An 18,565-nucleotide genomic window follows, 5' to 3' on the forward strand; every position below is an offset into this window, starting at 1 on the left:
TTGCAGTGAGGTGACACAGTTTACCACTGCACCAATTGCAACTCGTAGGCTAACATGAATACTTTTTACAGCTTGGCTGGTGATAATTACAGTCCAAATGATGCATCATGACATAACATTTTACAATTTGCAACTCAGATGAAGTTCAAAGCTGCAGTAGCAAAGGTCAGATAATCAAACTGATAACCACCCCCTAATTCTAGGGGCTACTCAAAGTTAATTCTATTGTTGGAAGATACAGTAGTACTACGGCAAGCAAAAAGGGGAAAAAAACTTAAAAAGTGCCAAAATGATTCTCAGAATTGCAATTTGGCGATAGAGTTCATAAAAAGGCAATCAAGCTCAGTTTATTAGATATACCATTTGGATAAATTACAGAAAATAAACCTGCCCAAACCTGTTTTGCAAAACTGCCTCTAAACAAGAAAAAGGCATTCCACTGAAAAGGCTTTTTCTCCAGTATGCAAAACAAAGAGAGGAGGAAAAGCTGCAGTGTTAACATAAAAGTTGATCATCTACAAACTGACTGAACCATTACATCACAGCAACAGTGAGAAAGTGGGTGTTGTGCTATTACTTTCCAAACATTCTGGAGGAGACACGATGCTCCATCACATTACAAGAGACTGTTTCATTATTATGGTTTCACTGTGAGACAAAGCCTCGGGGTATGTTTGTACTGGATGGGGGAAAGCAATGAGCCTCACATCAACTTTCCACAGCCCATTTCCCACAAAAATGTATTTAGCAGGATTTAGAAATGAACTGTTGTTTAATAGGGACACTGGGACAAAGAAGCACTTTCCCCTTGCTTGGTCCTTATTGTGATTGTGGTATAGCTGCTCAGACACTATATTAGCAGCCAGATCATTTTTGTTAAGGCTTAAGCCTGCACTCTTTTCGGGCTTTGATTTGAGCAAGAAAATTGAGGTAAAGTCCCCAAAGAACTACACCCAAATAGGAGTAATGGGCTGGCTGAATTGTGCTCGGCAATAAGCAATTAATTACATCAGGCAGGAGAAAAGAATGAAATGAAGAAATGAAATGAACGAGACACTGAGAAAGAAAGAAAAGGGCAGGGGTGAGAGTGAAACAAGAAACTGGACATGTCGCGTTGGAAATTGAAAACCGTAAGAAATTGCTATGAAATAGACACAAATGCACTGTTTGTAGTCATGTGCTGCCTCGCAGAGTGTTAAGTCAAAGACAAGCAACTTATATTCCCTAAGTGCTCAGTAGCGTTTAAAGACCAGCTAACAGCGTGCCGTTGGGTTATATTTACTGCAGAGTCCCTTTCCTTTGCTACCATGACAGCTCTATATCACAGTTTCACATGGTTCTCACGTCTCTTTATTTATCCTCAGCTATCTTTATTTATCTGACAGTCTGTGCATCGAACACCTTCAGGGGAAATCAAAATGCCACTGAGCATTTCTACATCAAAGATACATTAAGAAATATCTACAAAATGCTATAGAGGCATGCTAAAATGCTAAGCTTATAGCGTGCAGATTAAATATTAGTTTCTCTCTGAATATGCAGATAAAAGTGTGCAAGAGTCAAGATTTGTTGTACCAGATACACTATATTGCCAAAAGTATTCCCATGCCTGCCTTCACACACATATGAGTGACATCCGATTCTTAATCCATAGCGTGTGTGGCTATAACACCTGAAAGTGTTCTGGGAAGGCACGAGGTTTAGGAGTGTGTTTATGGAAATGTTTGACTATTCTTCCAGACGTACATTTGAGGTCAGACAATGATCAGGACTCTGTGCAGGCCAGTCATGATCTTCTAGACATCCATGTCTTTATGGACCTTGCAATGTGCGCAGCCATGTTGGAAGAGGAAGGGGCCATTCCCAAACTGTTCCCACAAAGCTGGGAACATGAAATTGTCCAAAAATGTCTTAGTTTGAAGCATTAAGAGTTCCTTTGACTAGAACTAAGGGGTGAGCCCAGCTCCTAAAAATCAACCCCACACCATAAGCCCCACTCCACCAAGCTTTATACTTGGCACAACGCAGTCAGACCGTACCTTTCTCCTGGCAACCGCCACACTGCACTTGTCCATCAGATTGCCAGAGAAGCATAACCACTGCTCTAGGGTCCAGTGGTAGAGTGCTTTACATCACTGCATCCAACATTTGCATTGTGCTTGATGATGTAAAACTTGGATGTGGCTGCTTGGCCATGGAAACCTATTCCATGAAGCTCTCTACACACTGTTTTTGAGCTAAACTGAAGGCCGCGTGAAGTCTGGAGGTCTGTCACGATTGACTCTGCAGAAAGTTGGCAACCTCTATGTGTGTTAGCATTCCTAGCCACCGCTCTGTGATTTTTCCATGGGCTGCCACTTCGCAGCTGAGTTGCTGTTGTTTCCAATCAGCTTTACTTTGTTATACCAACACTAACAGTTGACTGTGGAATATTTAGTAGTGAGGATATTTCACGACTGGACTTGGTGCACAGGTTGCGTCCTATCACTGTACCAAGCTGGAATTCACTGAGCTCCTGAGAGCGACCCATTCTTTCACAAATGTTTGTAGAAGCAGTCTGCATGTCTAGGTGCTGGATTTTATACACCTGTGGCCATGGAAGTGATCGAATGCATGAATTCAGTGGTTTGGATGGGTGAGTGAATACTTGTGACAATATAGTGTAATTTATGCTAGACTCATTGGCTCCACACTGCCCTCCTTTTTAAAGTTCTCAGAGAGCAATCAGCTGTAGCGTGTCTAAATAAATGCTGTAAGAAAAGTCTGTTCCAATTGTGGATTTCATTACTCTATGAAATCATCCGTGGACAAGATGGATGATATTGTTTCTTGGTCAATATTTGCTCTCTCTATGAAAACATTTGCAATATAAAGTTTTAACTCTGTGCTGTTTGCCAGTGTCTTAATTTCTGCTCTCTAAGCTCCTCATTACATTTCAAACAACAAGAGAAAAACAGCACTGCGGATTCAAGATGGCACTGAATCACTGGCTGCCGCTCGGCCAAAAATATAGTGTGTGAAGGAAATTAATCATAGAAGCTGTGAGCTCTTCGATGGCCGTCTCAAACTGTCCCTCCATGACGTTTTAAGTCCAACTGTAGTGACAGCATTTTGAAAGAAAATGTTCTGAGCAAAAAAGTAAAAGTTTACAAGTGTGCAATGGCACTGTGACTTATTTTAACACAAACCAAAGCCACATGTGCACATATAAACAGGGCACACACCTAGCGTAATTCAAAGCATTTTGATGACAGTGATCAGACTCGGACAGCTTAGCCTTGTTATCCTTGGCAATTAAAAGGCTGCCAAACCTAAAGTCACAGCCACAAAACATATATAAAATATATAAAATATTAGAAGAATGCAAACATAGAGATCTGTCTCATCTGTATATCCCCCCCACCTACCCGCTCTAATGCTCCATGACAGACTGGTGATGAGTTGGGAGAGAAGCGCACGCAAACAAAGAGCATGGTCAATAATTCATCTCATCTTGCTGCAATCCATTACACTGCATTTATTATACATCATATGGGCAGCAACATGCCATGCACGCCCGAGCAGTCACTCTCCCATGTTGGAGTCAGACAGGCTCCCTGCAAAACATCACACGTTGGCACTGACACAAGCGAGATGGCAATTACAGAGGCAGGCCGCTCACGCGCACGCCGCACCCGGATGCTCAGACAGACACAAATACAAAACTACCTCATCGTTCTCTGTCTTTCTGACGCTTCAGAAAGAGACAAATGTGATGAATGTCTGCCGCCGGTTCTGTCACACCGGTCACACAGATGAGAATGCTTTAGTGTGGAGAAGGCGCACACATCGCAGACAGTCCTGCAGAACTCTTAAGTCAGTAGGCGACAAGCTACTTTGTAAAATAATCAGTTTTGTTCCACTTATCCCTTATCTTGCCTCTACCATGAGGTTCATTTTTGTTTGTTTGTTTATCCCTCAGCCTCCTAGTACAGTGGTCCCCAACCCCTGGGCCTCGGACCGGTACCGGTCCGTGAGTCGTTTGGTACCGGGCCGCGAGAGTTGAGGCTCCGGTGTGAAATGTATGGTTTTCAGGGTTTTTATCGGTTTTCAGCGTTATTTTGTTATCGTTTTTATCGTTAACTCGGTTTTCCTGGGTCTTTTCACGTGTGTTATGAATAAATCTTGTTTTTTTCGGTACCGGTACTAGTTTTATTTTGTTGTATTTGTTGTATTTGTATTTCACAGACCTTAAAGGCCAGTCTGTGAAAATATTGTCGGGCATAAACCGGTCCGTGGCGCAAAAAAGGTTGGGGACCGCTGTCCTAGTAGATACACCTATGGTATCAATTTCAAAATCCTAGATGACTTCCTTGTCAAGTTATCCCAGTCAAGGTTTTAAGAAAACATGACCTCTGACCCATGACCTTGATGCTGAGGTCACTCAGATTTGGACTTGTCTGGGATTTTTAGCAGATGCACCTGTGGTGACAGTGTGAAAGTCCTGCATCCCTTTGTTGTCAAGTTCTTACACTGACAACTTGGGTGTCCATATTGCCGCCTGCCAACTATCCACCCAGCTGACAGGGTGACAACAATACCCCATCAGCCTGTTACTGCAGAAAGATGAAAAGGGATGTGCATCAAAGACAGTGTTTTTGCAAGTGCTGTACTCAAAATGTTTGGGCTCAATTAGGAACATGGTAGTGTGTAAAATCAGCCTTTTACTTATTGCTGTACGACGGCCAAGTATCATTCCCTTCAGCCTTATCTGCATCTTTTGGGTGGTGCAAACCTTCCTCTGCATCACTCTGATGTAGTTTGTTTGCGCCTCATGGTGAATAATTGAATGATGTCAGTACTTATACTTATGGAGAGGTATTAAACTGCAGTTAAAAACCTTTTTTAAAACATATAAATAGAAATATAGTATGCATGTTGCCTTGTTCATATTTCTCGTGTCCGAGAGAAGTTTCAAAGGAGGGCCAGCACAGAGCAGCATAAAACATCCATTCTGTACCACTCCTCACAGACAGTTTCACACATTTACAGGAACTGTGGCTGAGTGAATGGAGAACATTACTCTTCGGGTTTTGGTCAGTTATCTGATGCTCATACTGAGGACACATGATCAAAGGCAACCTGCGATGAGAGGAAAGGCAGCGAAGGCTCTGTGAAACAGCTCATTCAGGTCTATTATTAAATGGAACAGTTGAGTTATAAATAAATAAATAACTCAACTGTTGCATTCAAATTCAATGCAAGTACTTAGAAAAACAAATAGATTAACAAATAGGTGAATGTAACTCCAAAATTAAGAGAAGTAGCAGCAGACTCACCTCCATGCTGGTAAGATTACAGCGATGGGTCCCGCCGAACCAGCCACTGTTGGAGCACTGGTCAATGTCCACATCCTGCAGGTTCACGTCCACGCGGACAACGCCCCTGTCAGAGAGAAGGAAGCGGGGAAAGAGTCAGGACAAGAGTGCAGAAGAAAAGAGGGAAAGAGGGAGGTAGAAATATTGAGAGGAGTAAATAAAAGAAACAAATGAAATTGAAGAATCAAATGTGTTCAGCAGGAATGGAAGAAAAGTGAAACAGAACAGGAGGGAAGATGAAAACAAGCAGAAAGGAGGCACGTGGACTACACAGATGCAGGTGAGGTCAGAATGAAAGGGAAGAAAATTAAAAACAGGAAAGAAGAGCAATGCTTGGGGGAAGTGAGGTTAAAGGTTCAACAAGCAGGAGAAGGGAGGTGTAGCCGAACGGGAGGAATAGGAATAAATTGAAAGGGAGAAGAATTAAGAGTGATGGAGGTAAGTAATGAAAAAGAAGAGAGAGACAGAGGTAAGGAAAAAGAAGCAGGGTCAGATTCATAATGTGCCACTTTTCCTTCCAGACACTGAGAAATTAAAAAGTAACGCTTTTAGTGTCAAGACTGCATTGCCTGTTGCCTCCAATTTGAGAACGCTAGCTTTCATATTTTCTGAATTCGGTTTCTTTGTTCTTGTTGTGCGTTGAACACTTTCACAGATTTGTGTGGACCTTTTGGGTTGCTGGGAATCCTGTGCAGGATGCTGACTGCCTCGCTGCAGTTTAGCTAGAATCTGGTTGTCAGGCCATTTCACCTTGACTGATGGGCCTCATCATGTGCCTCATCAGCTCGGCTCACTACAAATACTGTATCCTGTCGCTTTATTTTCTGCTTGTTGAGCCGCAGACAAGTCAAAGACAAACAACTTTTGTTCCAGAAGATCATGGCTTCTCTTTCCTGTCAACAAATGCAACACGATGACTAATGCGATGAGTCGGCTGAAGCACGTTTGTGCCTAATAAGCGCATAAATCTGAATCGCAAAGTTGCCATGACAACATACTGATGTTTAAGAAGTTAACTAAGAATCATTAACACTAAACACAGTAGTTTAGGCTAATGGAAATATCAGCAGTTTTCTCATTTTGAGAACATTTTTCACCTGATGGTAACTCGAAATTAAAAATAAGAGGTCACCCAAGCTGCTATAAACAGCTTCTAGTTCCACGACAGCTGAGTGCTATAGTTTTTAAGCACATTTGTTGGACGGCTTTCAGCGGTGGATTATTGCACATTTGGTGCTGTAGTGAGCTTTGAGGAAGCAGGCTGGTATGTTATGAATAAAAGTAAACTACAATCTGATCCCATGCTTCCCTGTGCAAATGCCAGTGTAAAGTTTTTAAAGGCAGTATTTATGTGGGGTGTGTTCTCTGCTCCCGGCCGTGTTCACTATCAGATTCTGAGGATTTTCACACCAAAGGTGAGAAATACTCTTGTTTTCTTGCTGCGCCTGAGACCCGAACAAGTTCAATACACGGAGACTGCTGGCCTGTGCAGCAGTGAGCCACTACAGATTCAGACTGTGGAGTGAAGAAGGTTAAATAAACTGGTGAGGGATGTGACTGAAATACAGCACAGCCCGAGACTTCAGCTAAGTCAGTGTAGCCCACAGTGAATAGATATCTTTGTTTATGACTCTCTATCTCCCTTTTATCATGCACACTTATAAATAATGCCTGGTTTTCTTTTATTAAACCTTTTATTAAACCTCGCTGTCAATTCCTCCACTCCTTTGTGGTGAAGTGGTGCCTGACACCTGTTACCTCCCTCCCCCATCTGCCTGGTGGGAAGTGGAACAAACAACCGCAGAGAGAGGCTTTGGCTACCACCTCTACTCGAGTACACAAGAAAGAAAAAGAAGCAAATGTGTTTACGCCTGTATGTGTTTGTGTGCACTCGAGTCCTTTACGCAGGTCAAGGCTTGGTGGAAAGCAGAAGTAAAAACTGAGAGATGTGAAAGAGCTTGGATCTGTGTTAACATGAGGCACAAATTTCTTAGAGTGAAAGAAACATCAGGACAAGCACTGCATGGGGGTACAATTTGATCATTTCTGCTACAACATAACAAATGATTGTGAAGACAAATGTACGCCTCGGCCTGAGTACCACTAAAAGAGTGATTCTTTACATTTACACAGCACAGATGGTCCTTTATTTCTCTGGGATGATTTATTCTTCCTCCTCTCACTAGCAATCCATCAAAACCATTTAGCCACCCATTAAGGCTTCATGATAACCATCAGTCACTTCCAAGCTATTTACAAAGTGCTGCTCTATACTGCTTAAATTCTGATTTCATAAATCCAGCTTCACAGCGACCCTTCCAATGAAATTATTTCAGATTAGGCTTAGGTGAGCAATAGATGGATAAGCTGCTCTCAGGTCCTGTGTCAGGTCTTTGACGGACTTTTTCCTGTTTCTTGTGGAGATGACTTGCAGATTCTGTCTGCTGTAGACAGTTTTTTAGGCCTTCCACATCTTCTTTTCTCCTCCACTTGTCTGGTTTCCTCAATTTTTTTAAAAACACACCGCACACAATGTGGAGATATGCCAATTTTCCAGCTATTAGTGCTGCAGGAATCATCGTTTTGGTGCCAAAGGTATGATTTTATGTCCATCAAAATGTGTTATCTTTGCTATTTTCTGTAGATTCAGGTAAAGAAGCTGGAAAATGTATGTGTTTGTCATAGTCAGTGGAAGCAGACTGTGTGGAGTGTGAATAGTGGACCCAAACGCAGACACAACATGTCTGGAACATGGAACGTAACTTGATTTAACAAAAGGTGAGCTGTTTAATAAGGCTGATGAAAAGGTACAAACGAAGGGCAAGGCAAACTGATGCAAAACTAAACATTAACCTAAACTGAGTAAACTGAAATAGAACATGAAAAACCCTGACATGAACATGAATACATGAAACCTGGAAGCATGGCGTGAAACAACAGACGACCTGACAATGAAACATGACAGCAGAACACGAAACACAGGGGAACACAGCTTATACAAATGAACATGACGCCACAGGGGTATGGGCAGAAATCTGTGCCATCAGAAACTGAATTTGAATAAGTTCAATTTGAATTTGAATTGCTCCGATTGAATCTGAATTGTAACTTGAATAAATGCTTTTGAAAACTGAATCTGAATTAGTCTAATTTGAAATTGAATTTATGGTTTGAAAATGATCATCACTAAATTGAAATTGAATTTATATTTTGAAAATGAATTGATTTGCTTTGAAACTGCATTTTATCCTTTAAAAATTCAGCTCTCGAATAATTTCAGTTTCACTTCTCACCATTCAGTTTCAGTTCTACAATTCAATTTCAGTTCCAAAATTCAGTTTTTTGGAACTTACATCCGGTTCCGGTTCAAGCGCAGATTAATAGAACTACGTTTTACTAGCGGACCGAAAGTGTTACTGACGGGAATCTACAGCGTCTTGAGCTGAATTAAGACTTCAGAAGTCATTCGTCATGTCGAATGACCAGCGGATAAACTCTCAGGTTGGTAATAAATGTACTACATGTATAAGAACAAGCGTCATGTTAACAAATGATAGCCGTAAGGTAACTGTTATGCTTATTGTAGCTGCTAGCTAAAAACGCTAATTTAGCGTAGTTTGCCCTGAATTCAGCTTTGACAACAAATATGATCGACTGTTTCTAGTAGAATTCCAAAGCTGTCATCTTGGACCCTCTCAGAGTACCCCCTCTGTATGCTTGCAGAGACCCCTACAGTAGGGAAACATGCAAAACGGTGTCCAAACCTTTGTGTTTTAGCTTTATTTATGTCTTACACAGCATCCCAACTCTTTAGCTAACTTAATAACTTTAGCTAAAGTGAATAGTTAGTCTAATTCATTAGTGCAGTATTACTGGATCATCTCTGTTTGAAGTGATATAATATGATATACAACTATCACTGTGTTTAACTACCATAATAATTCTTAGGGTACTGAGTGCATGCTTAATTAGATATATTTTTTAAACATACTGCTCCATTACTATGTTTGACAGGCTGAAGTTGTCGGGTCACCTCCTAAATTGACCATCTTTTACAGGTGTTTTGTGCCAGAAATGGAGTGTCCACTGAAGACTGAAGATACTGAATCTCTACGCCTTGCCATTGATCCCTATTGTGCCTTCATCTAGACAAGAGACAAACTTAACCACTCTCATATGCTCTGTACCTACATCACATTCCCTGACAGTCGTAGCTTGGCTCATCTGAGGGTGAAATTATAAGAATGTGTTATTTTGCAAAGTGCTCTCTAGTGTTCCTAAATAAAATATGGCATTGAGGTCATTTCTTTTGAATTAATCCCTTCTTCTGAAATATAAGAACCTCTTCTGGTTTTAATGGCACTTTGGATTTCCTGACTTTCTGTTCCACTTCCAAACCCAAATAGATGCTGACAAGCTGACACAGTAACATGGAAGAGGGAAAGACGTTGGAAAGGACTACTACAAATAAACCTAATGCCTAACCATGAAAAGTGTAAAATAAGAACAACAATAATAATAATAATAAAGATAAAAGATGAAGTAACAAGTTTTTAGTTTTGTTTATTCCAAATGATCATCCAGATGTCTGTGACATGTGATGACAAACACCATAATGGAAGGCCTTAGTCATCACATGCTTAAACTCATATATTTTTGCATATGCTGAACAGGCAGTCAGACATGCTGTAACTGTGGGGTAGAAAACAGCATGAACACCATACGGCAGGGGTCTCAAACTCCAGTCCTCGAGGGCATGGAAAAGTTGCATGACTCCAGTCCACCCTTGAGGACTGGAGTTTGAGACCCCTGTCATATGGAATATGACAGGTGTGGTTGAACTGCATGAAGACTCTGAAGTTTCTCTTCTCTTCTGGCAGGACAGGAATGTGGCCTTGTCCTGTGAGCCACTGTAAGGATGTACTTAGAGTAGAACTGGACTGTCACCGGCCTCAGGCTCTTCACCCTTTTCAAAGACAAAGCAGTCATTTAGATAAAATATTAGATATTGTTTACCTGTAAATGCACAAAGAGAATTTAGAAATGTAATTATTGTCAAGAGTGAACAAGTACTGATAGTGTAATCTACAGCTGTGGCCAAACGTTTAGAGAATGAGAAGTGTTGTTTGCTTATTTACAAAGTTTGCTGTTTCAGTGATAGTTGTATATCACATTATATCACTTCAAACAGAGGTGATCCAGTAATACTGCACTAATGAATTTGACTAACTATTCACTTTAGCTAAAGTTATTAAGTTAGCTAAAGAGTTGGGATGCTGTGTAAGACATAAATAAAGCTAAAACACAAAGGTTTGGACACCGTTTTGCATGTTTCCCTACTGTAGGGGTCTCTGCAAGCATACAGAGGGGGTACTCTGAGAGGGTCCAAGATGACAGCTTTGGAATTCTACTAGAAACAGTCGATCATATTTGTTTGTCAAAGCTGAATTCAGGGCAAACTATGCTAAATTAGCGTTTTTAGCTAGCAGCTACAATAAGCATAACAGTTACCTTACGGCTATCTTTTGTTAACATGACGCTTGTTCTTATACATGTAGTACATTTATTACCAACCTGAGAGTTTATCCGCTGGTCATTCGACATGACTAATGACTTCTGAAGTCTTAATTCAGCTCAAGACGCTGTAGATTCCCGTCAGTAACACTTTCGGTCCGCTAGTAAAACGTAGTTCTATTAATCTGCGCTTGAACCGGAACCGGATGTAAGTTCCAAAAAACTGAATTTTGGAACTGAAATTGAATTGTAGAACTGAAACTGAATGGTGAGAAGTGAAACTGAAATTATTCGAGAGCTGAATTTTTAAAGGATAAAATGCAGTTTCAAAGCAAATCAATTCATTTTCAAAATATAAATTCAATTTCAATTTAGTGATGATCATTTTCAAACCATAAATTCAATTTCAAATTAGACTAATTCAAATTCAGTTTTCAAAAGCATTTATTCAAGTTACAATTCAGTTTCAATCTGAGCAATTCAAATTCAAATTGAACTTATTCAAATTCAGTTTCTGATGGCACAGATTTCTGCCCATACAGGGGACGCAAAACTAAACACACTGAACATGGAACACATGACTTTCAAAATAAAACAGGAAACATAATGGGATGTAGACATGAAACACAGGGTGAGTGAGACATAAACACTAGGGGCAAAGACACGAGGGGAATCTGATAAACAATGAACTATAACAGGGCAACCAAGGCAAAACAGAAAGAGCTTAAGATAACTAAATGAACTTAAACATAAACCATAAACCATCAAAATACACTGAAACTCAAAGCGCCGAGTTAAAAGACCCAGGATCGTGACAGTGTTGCAACAGGCTACGGGTAAGAAAGTGCCTAAAGACAAAATTTAAAATAGGTGCTTTGCTAAGTTGTCTGCTGTGTGTGGTTCATTCCTTGAGTTAGGTGCCTTTTCTATGCTTGAATTAATTTTTTCTTGAAAAAGTGGTCAGGTACGAGGGCTGAAAAAGAAGCTAATGTCCAGAGAAAAACAAAAAGACCTTCAAAAGCACGAAGAGCTACGCTCAAGGCCACTTTAGAAAATTACAAGAACATCTAGCTCATTGGAAGCAAAATATAAACAAAGGAAAGGCGTCACAAGACTTTTGCACAGTACTACAAGCTAGAGACGGTGGTTATGCAATGACATTATCTGTGCTGTTGTGTTGATGACAAATAGCGAAAGTGAAAACTGAGAGAAAGTCTTTATTTTTGTTTTTCTGACAGATTTGCACATGATCATTTATATCTATGTGAGCTACAATTCAGTGCCGCTCTTTTCTGAAGCGAAACAACTTCGGTTATGGTTTCTATAAAAGAAAGAAAAACATGAAATGCTTCCAGAGGTATAGTATCTTATAGCATTTCCTTATAATGACACAATATCTTTTTTACCATCCTATATAAAAGTGCTGGAGGTGAGGCTGCTGGATTCTTGTCGGGATTGAATTATTTTATTCTGGTTTTCATTTACACATGTCAAACTTTTGCTTCTTCCATTCCTTGTGAAAGGCATGTAGCTCCCGTTAGCCACCACGCGGACAAGTTCTTGTTTACAGATGATTTATTCAATGTTCGGCGACAAGATCACTCAGCGTCGTCATCATCATCATCATCGTGAGAACTACCCAAAGAAAACAATTGCAATAAGCAACATGTTTACAATAACTCTTATCACAGTAAATCCAAACAATAAAGGTATAGACACATAAATGCCCTTTTATGGCACTTTCATTGAAACTGAAATTAACAGAGGCACCCTGAACACACCTCATTGCCTGCTGTAGCCAAACGGGAGAAAGTCCGTTCTTCGCGCGAGCCGCTACTCCTCTCAACGGTGAGTCCACAATTGGGTTTAATTTAACTTAACTTAACTTATGTGTTCTTTAAAACTTAAGTCCAGTTTAAAGCAGTAGGACGATGCAGCTGAACTCACAGAGCGCCATGCTTCTCTGCTCTAGTGTCACCACAAACTCAGTCCGTGCTGCACGTTACTTCCGCTACCACCAATTACAAAACAAAGTTCCACAATTAAAGGAAACTTACAAATATAAACACAAGAAAAACATTGGAACACTTCACTGTTAGTTACACTCCCACCAAATCACCTGTGATTTTCCCATAAAACGTAACATGTATGGATATAACAAGAAATCACATTTAACATTAATTGAACTTGTGGATTGGCAAAGTGGCTCTTCAATTAGCCTCCAGTAGAGTTACAGTCTTTTGAATAGGTCTCTCCAGATAGGTTGGTTTTGTGGTGCGCCTTCCTCTAGCATCTAGAGTTGAGTCACTGATCAACAACCTCACACTTCTCACCTTTCCATCCTGTCCCAGATAGACATCTATGATCCTTCCCATCTTCCATTGACTACGTGGAGCAGAATCATCCTTGAGAAGCACAATATCATTGACTTTCGCATTTCGTCTTGCTCTGTTCCATTTTTGTCTGCTCTGAAGATTCAACAGATATTCCCTTTTCCACCGTTCCCAGAAGCTGTTGGCTAAGAACTGTACTCTGCGCCATCGTTTTTGCAGGTACACATCTTCCTTGATAAACTTTCCAGGAGGTGGGGGAATAATGCTTGACTTCATTGTCAGAATGTGGTTAGGTGTCAAGGGTTCTGGACCAGATGGATTGTGCAAATGCTCTGATGTTAATGGCCTGCTATTCACAATTGCCATAACTTCGTAGAGGAAGGTTCTTAACGAACTGCTGTCGAGCCTTTTAACTGCTTGGTCGAGAACGGATGCCAGAACATTACGCACGGTGCGTATTTGGCGTTCCCAAACCCCACCTTTATGACTTGCAGATGGTGTGTTCATAACAAACTCACATCCAATTTTCTTGAGGTTCTCTCCATCCATCTCCTTCATGGCTTCAGCGAACTCGTGCCTTGCACCAATGAAATTGCTGCCTTGATCACATCGAATTTGCCTGACACTTCCACGCAATGCAATAAACGAACGCAAGGCATTGATGAATGCATCAGTTGTTAAGTCCTCAAGCATCTCAATATGTATGGCTCTTGAGCACATGCATGTGAGTAAAAGCCCATAACGCTTAAGCTCCTTTCTGCCATCCTTGACATAGATAGGCCCGAAGCAGTCCATCCCACAATATGTGAAGGGTGGAGACAACTCCGTGCGTTCTTGTGGGAGGTTCGCCATCCTTTGTCCTTCAGTGTTCCGTCTAAACTTCCTGCATTTTGTGCAGCTGTAAATATGAGAGGAGACTGCCTTACTGCATCCAAGAATCCAAACACCATTGGCTCGCAGCTCGTTAACAGTCATACCTCGACCTTGGTGCTGCACCTTTTCATGATGATGCTTGATGAGCAGTGTTGCCAAATGGCTTCCTTTAGGAAGGATAGCTGGGTGTTTCACATGGGGGTGAAGACTGGACATTGTTAAGCGCCCTCCAACCCTGAGTACACCCTGCTCATCAAGGAATGGGTTTAATTTGTGCAATTTATTTGCCTTGTCAATTGCCTTGATTTGCCCATTAAGCTTGAGACTCTTCATGGTTTCAGCAAGGTGTGTTGCTTGAACCAGTTTGATGAGAAAAACTTCTGCCTCCTTACGCTCCTGCAAAGTGGTGGGTTCACTAAACCTTGGTTTGTGGCCTTTAGCTGCCCTTGCTCTGCGTTTCAGTATGGCTACAGCTTGTACTGCTCTTGCCCAATCTGAAAACCTTTCAAGACGATCTAGCAGTGACCTCTCTTCCCTTGAGTGAATTTTGTGGACATGAGTCTTTCGTAACTCTGGGTCATCTTCTGATATTTCTCCCACTGTGAACACACTACTTGGGAGGTTTAGCTGCCACAGAAAATTTGGACCTCTAAACCAGTTAGATGCCTTGAGCTGTTCTGCTGTCTGTCCCCTAGAAGAGTGGTCAGCGGGGTTGTCTTCTGAAGCAATGTAGTTCCATTGGTCAGGATGTGTGCTCTGCTTGATACGTTGGACACGGTTTGCTACAAAAACATGAAATCTCCTTGCATCATTGTTGATGTAGCCAAGGACAACCCTTGAATCAGTCCAAAAGTATTCCTGCAGGCCTTCCATTTCAAGCTCTCTCTGGAGCATGTCACTTGTGCGCACTGCCACCACTGCTGCAGAGAGCTCAAGTCTTGGTATAGTTGTTACCTTTGAAGGAGCTACCCTTGCTTTCCCCATCACGAGGGAACAGTGCACTTCTCCCGATGCGCTTATTACTCTCAGGTATGAGCACTCTCCATAACCTGAGGCACTGGCATCTGAAAAATGATGCAGCTCGTATTTCACAACTTTGCCAAAGCTTCCTGGTAGGTAGCATCGTTGTACCTTTATGGTTGCTAGATCTTGCAGTCCTCTCAACCAGGATTCCCACTGGGGCAGCAGATGGTCTGGAAGAGGATCATCCCAACTAACTCTCTCGAGACACATTTGCTGGAGGATTTTCTTTCCTAAAAGGATGAAAGGTGCGACAAAGCCAAGCGGATCAAACACCGAGGCCACGGTGGACAATACCCCTCTTCTGCTCATGGGTTTTTCTTTCACCACCACTCTAAACTGGAAATCATCTGATGTGACACACCATTGTACACCAAGGGCTCTCTCCATGTGTGGTTCATGAAGAGCCATATCCAAGTTGTTGGCTCCTCCAGCACACTCTTCCTTTGGGATTGATGACAACACCTGCTTACTGTTGGAAATGAACTTATGCAACCTTAAGTTGCCAGTGTTGCAAAGCTCCCTTGCTTCATTCACTAGCTGGATTCCCTTTGCTTCGGTGGATACACTAGTCAAACCGTCATCAACATAAAAGTTTCTTTCTATGAAGCGGACGGATGCTTCGCTGAAATTCCCCCTTGCCATTGCAGCAAGATGTTTGAGGCCATAATTAGCACAGCCTGGAGACGAAGCAGCTCCAAACAAATGGACTCTCATGCGATAGACTGCTGGCTGTGCTTCTAAATCTCCATTCTCCCACCAGAGAAAGCGGAGGTAATCTTGGTCTTCTGCCCTCACGTGAAATTGGTGGAACATACGTTCTATGTCACACATGATTGCAACCTTTTCCTTGCGAAACCGACACAAGACACCAACAAGGGAATTTGTCAGCTCTGGCCCAGTCAATAGATGATCATTTAAAGATGTCCCCTGAAACCGGGCTGAACAGTCAAAAACAATGCGGATTTTCCCAGGCTTTTGCGGGTGATAAACACCATGGTGTGGGATGTACCACACTGGGTGTTTGTGGAGATCAGCCTTGGGGATCTTCTCAGCATCTCCACGCGCTATGGTCTCTTCCATGAAGGTTTTGTAGTCCTGGTAATATCTGCTGTTTCCCCTTAATTTCCTTTCTAGGTGCTTAAGGCGATGGATAGCACACACCATATTGTCTGGCAAGCTCGGCCTTTCTCGTTTAAATGGAAGAGGCATCTCAATATGACCATCTTCTTTGTGTTTGATTCCTTGTTTCAATTTCGACAAAAACTGGAGGTCATCTTGAGAGAAGTGATTGTCCTCAGCAACTCTCTCATTAAAGTCACATTCAAGCGCTTTAATTATGTCAGATGAGATGACTTCCTTGATCTGTGTTCTGCATACATAGTGAACTTCCTGTTTGGGACTTGATGGAAGCTGAAGTTCCGGTGTCACTTGCCTTGTGATGACTTGATGACTCACTCCAATAGTGTCTCCACAGTCTACGTATGGGCTGCCATGTCCAATAATGCTCCATCCCAAGTCTGTTCTCTGTGCAAATGGTTGATTTTCTTCACCGCACACCACCTCTCTAGGAAGAAGTGCCTGAGAACAGTTGTAGCCAATTAGTAGACCAACATCACACCCTTGACGAGGAGCAATCCTATCTGCAATCTGCTCAAGATGGGGCCATGCCATTGCTGTCTCTGGTGTGGGTATGTGGTCTCTGTTCGCCGGAATGAACTTTCTTGTGTAGGTTGTAGGAAGAGTTATTTTCTTCTCTGAGTTGAATCCTCTAACTTGCAACCCAGAGATCCTTTGGCAAGCTACAACTTTGTTTGTAGAGGCCATAGTAGATAACTTTAGCTTGACCTGTTCCCCCTTTGCATTTAGAGAATCTGCTGCCTCCTCAAGAATGAAAGTTGTGTCACTTTGCGTATCAAGGAGAGCATACACAAGTGTTTCTCTGTCAGGCTCTTTCATCATTGAAACCCACACAGGAATGATTGTAGATGTCTGAATGTTGGTGTTGTCATGCTGAACTCTGTTGGATGTTGCTTCACTTATTGCTATAGCTTCTCTTTCTTCTAGCTGTTCATTGCTTTGTTCTCTGTGTCTAGCTTCCTGCCTTATTCCTTCAGTCTTTCGTGTCTTTTGTTCTCTTTGATCATCGTGTAAGCAAGTTGGATGCCTTTTCTGGCATGTACTGCAAGTGCTTCTGTACTTACAGTCTCTCGAGTGATGTCCAGGCTTTAAGCAACCAAAGCATAGCTTATTATCTTGAACAAACCTGTGTCGTTCCAATATTGGTCGTTCCAAAAATTTTCTACATTTGTACAGACTGTGGCCTGGTCTTTCACAAAACAGACAACTGCTGGCAGCAATCTTCTCATCAGTGTTTGTTGTTAGAACTTTAGCTGCAGGAGTCTGGTTTCGTTGTGGCTTGACCTTTTCTCCATCGCACTGTTTCAAGGCATGGAGTGAAGTCACAGGATTGCATGCGATCCTGGCTTCCCTTATGAGAAACTGCACAAACTGGCTAAAGCTTGGAAATCTGCCAGTCTCCTCCTCTATCGTCAACACTTTCCTATTCCACCTTGATGTCAACCAATCGGGGAGCTTGGAGAGGATTTTTTGATTCTCATTGCAATCATTAAGAACCTCTAGACCTTTAATCTGGCTTTCCGCAGCTTCACAGCTCCGTAGAAAGTCCACAAATTCCTGAAGTTCCAGACTGTCCTTGGAGCCAATTCTGGGCCATGCACTGAGTTTGTCTCTGAAGGCTTTGGCAATAAGGAAGGAGTTTCCAAATCTCTCATCTAATACTTCCCATGCTGCCTTATAGGCAGCCTCAGTGCCTAACAGGAAATAGTTTTCAACAGCCTTCTTAGCTGGTCCACTAACGTACTTGCACAAATAGTAGATTTTCTCAGAGGCTGGTATGTTTTTTCTTTCGATTAAAGTTTGAAAGGCAGCCTTCCAGTTCTTATATTTTAGCGGGTCACCACTGAATGTTGTCGGCTCTGGCATAGGAAGACGACTGGCACTAATAGAATCTGCTAATAACATGGCAAGTGCTGCGATGCCACCATCATGCTGTTGATGTATAACAGCTTGTTGTGGTAAGTGTAACTCTGGTGAGTTATGTATGTGACTTGTGTGCTGAAATCGGTCCCCTTCCCTTTGGCTTTCAGTTTTACATCCATGCAGTAACTGCTTAATTTCTTCTTCTGAATCTTCATCTTGCTCTTGCTCATACACTTGCATGGTTGCCTTAGCCACCCTTAACTGTTTGAGTGCTTCCAATCGTTCCAGTTCCTTGCGTTTGTCTTCCAAAAGCTTTCGCCTGGCAGCATTTTCAACCTCAAGTTTTGCTTGTAACTGTGCTTCTTCTTCCTCCATTCTTAAACGTCGTCTGCAGGCTTCAGCTGTTTGTTCTGCAATCTGTCTTTTATCTTCAGCCTCCAGCTGCAGAAGCTCTGCTTGCTGACA

General features: G+C 41.9%; 1 protein-coding gene and 2 long non-coding RNA genes across 3 annotated transcripts in view; 1 reads left to right on the plus strand and 2 right to left on the minus strand.

Annotated features, from left to right (window-relative positions):
* The window catches only part of gpr158b (G protein-coupled receptor 158b), a 107,436-nt gene that overhangs the window by 83,076 nt on the left and 5,795 nt on the right, over positions 1–18,565 (minus strand). Inside the window, exon 2 of the mRNA XM_085439864.1 lies at positions 5,319–5,424. Within this exon, the coding sequence (XP_085295990.1) occupies positions 5,319–5,424 (106 nt within the window). The remainder of the gene's footprint in view (positions 1–5,318; positions 5,425–18,565) is intronic.
* On the plus strand, positions 8,505–9,660 carry LOC146688182 (uncharacterized). The gene is made up of 2 exons (XR_014916533.1): positions 8,505–8,858; positions 9,416–9,660. It is a non-coding gene; the product is annotated as an uncharacterized LOC146688182 (long non-coding RNA).
* LOC146688183 (uncharacterized) lies at positions 9,904–11,127 on the minus strand. Its single transcript, XR_014916532.1, has 2 exons — positions 10,932–11,127; positions 9,904–10,323 (listed from the first exon to the last, which is right to left on the minus strand). It is a non-coding gene; the product is annotated as an uncharacterized LOC146688183 (long non-coding RNA).

This window comes from Copadichromis virginalis, linkage group LG18 (assembly GCF_057382275.1).
Source record: "Copadichromis virginalis isolate Kocher_CV1m ecotype Utaka linkage group LG18, C_Virginalis_male_GT1.1, whole genome shotgun sequence".
Lineage (NCBI taxonomy): Eukaryota > Metazoa > Chordata > Actinopteri > Cichliformes > Cichlidae > Copadichromis > Copadichromis virginalis.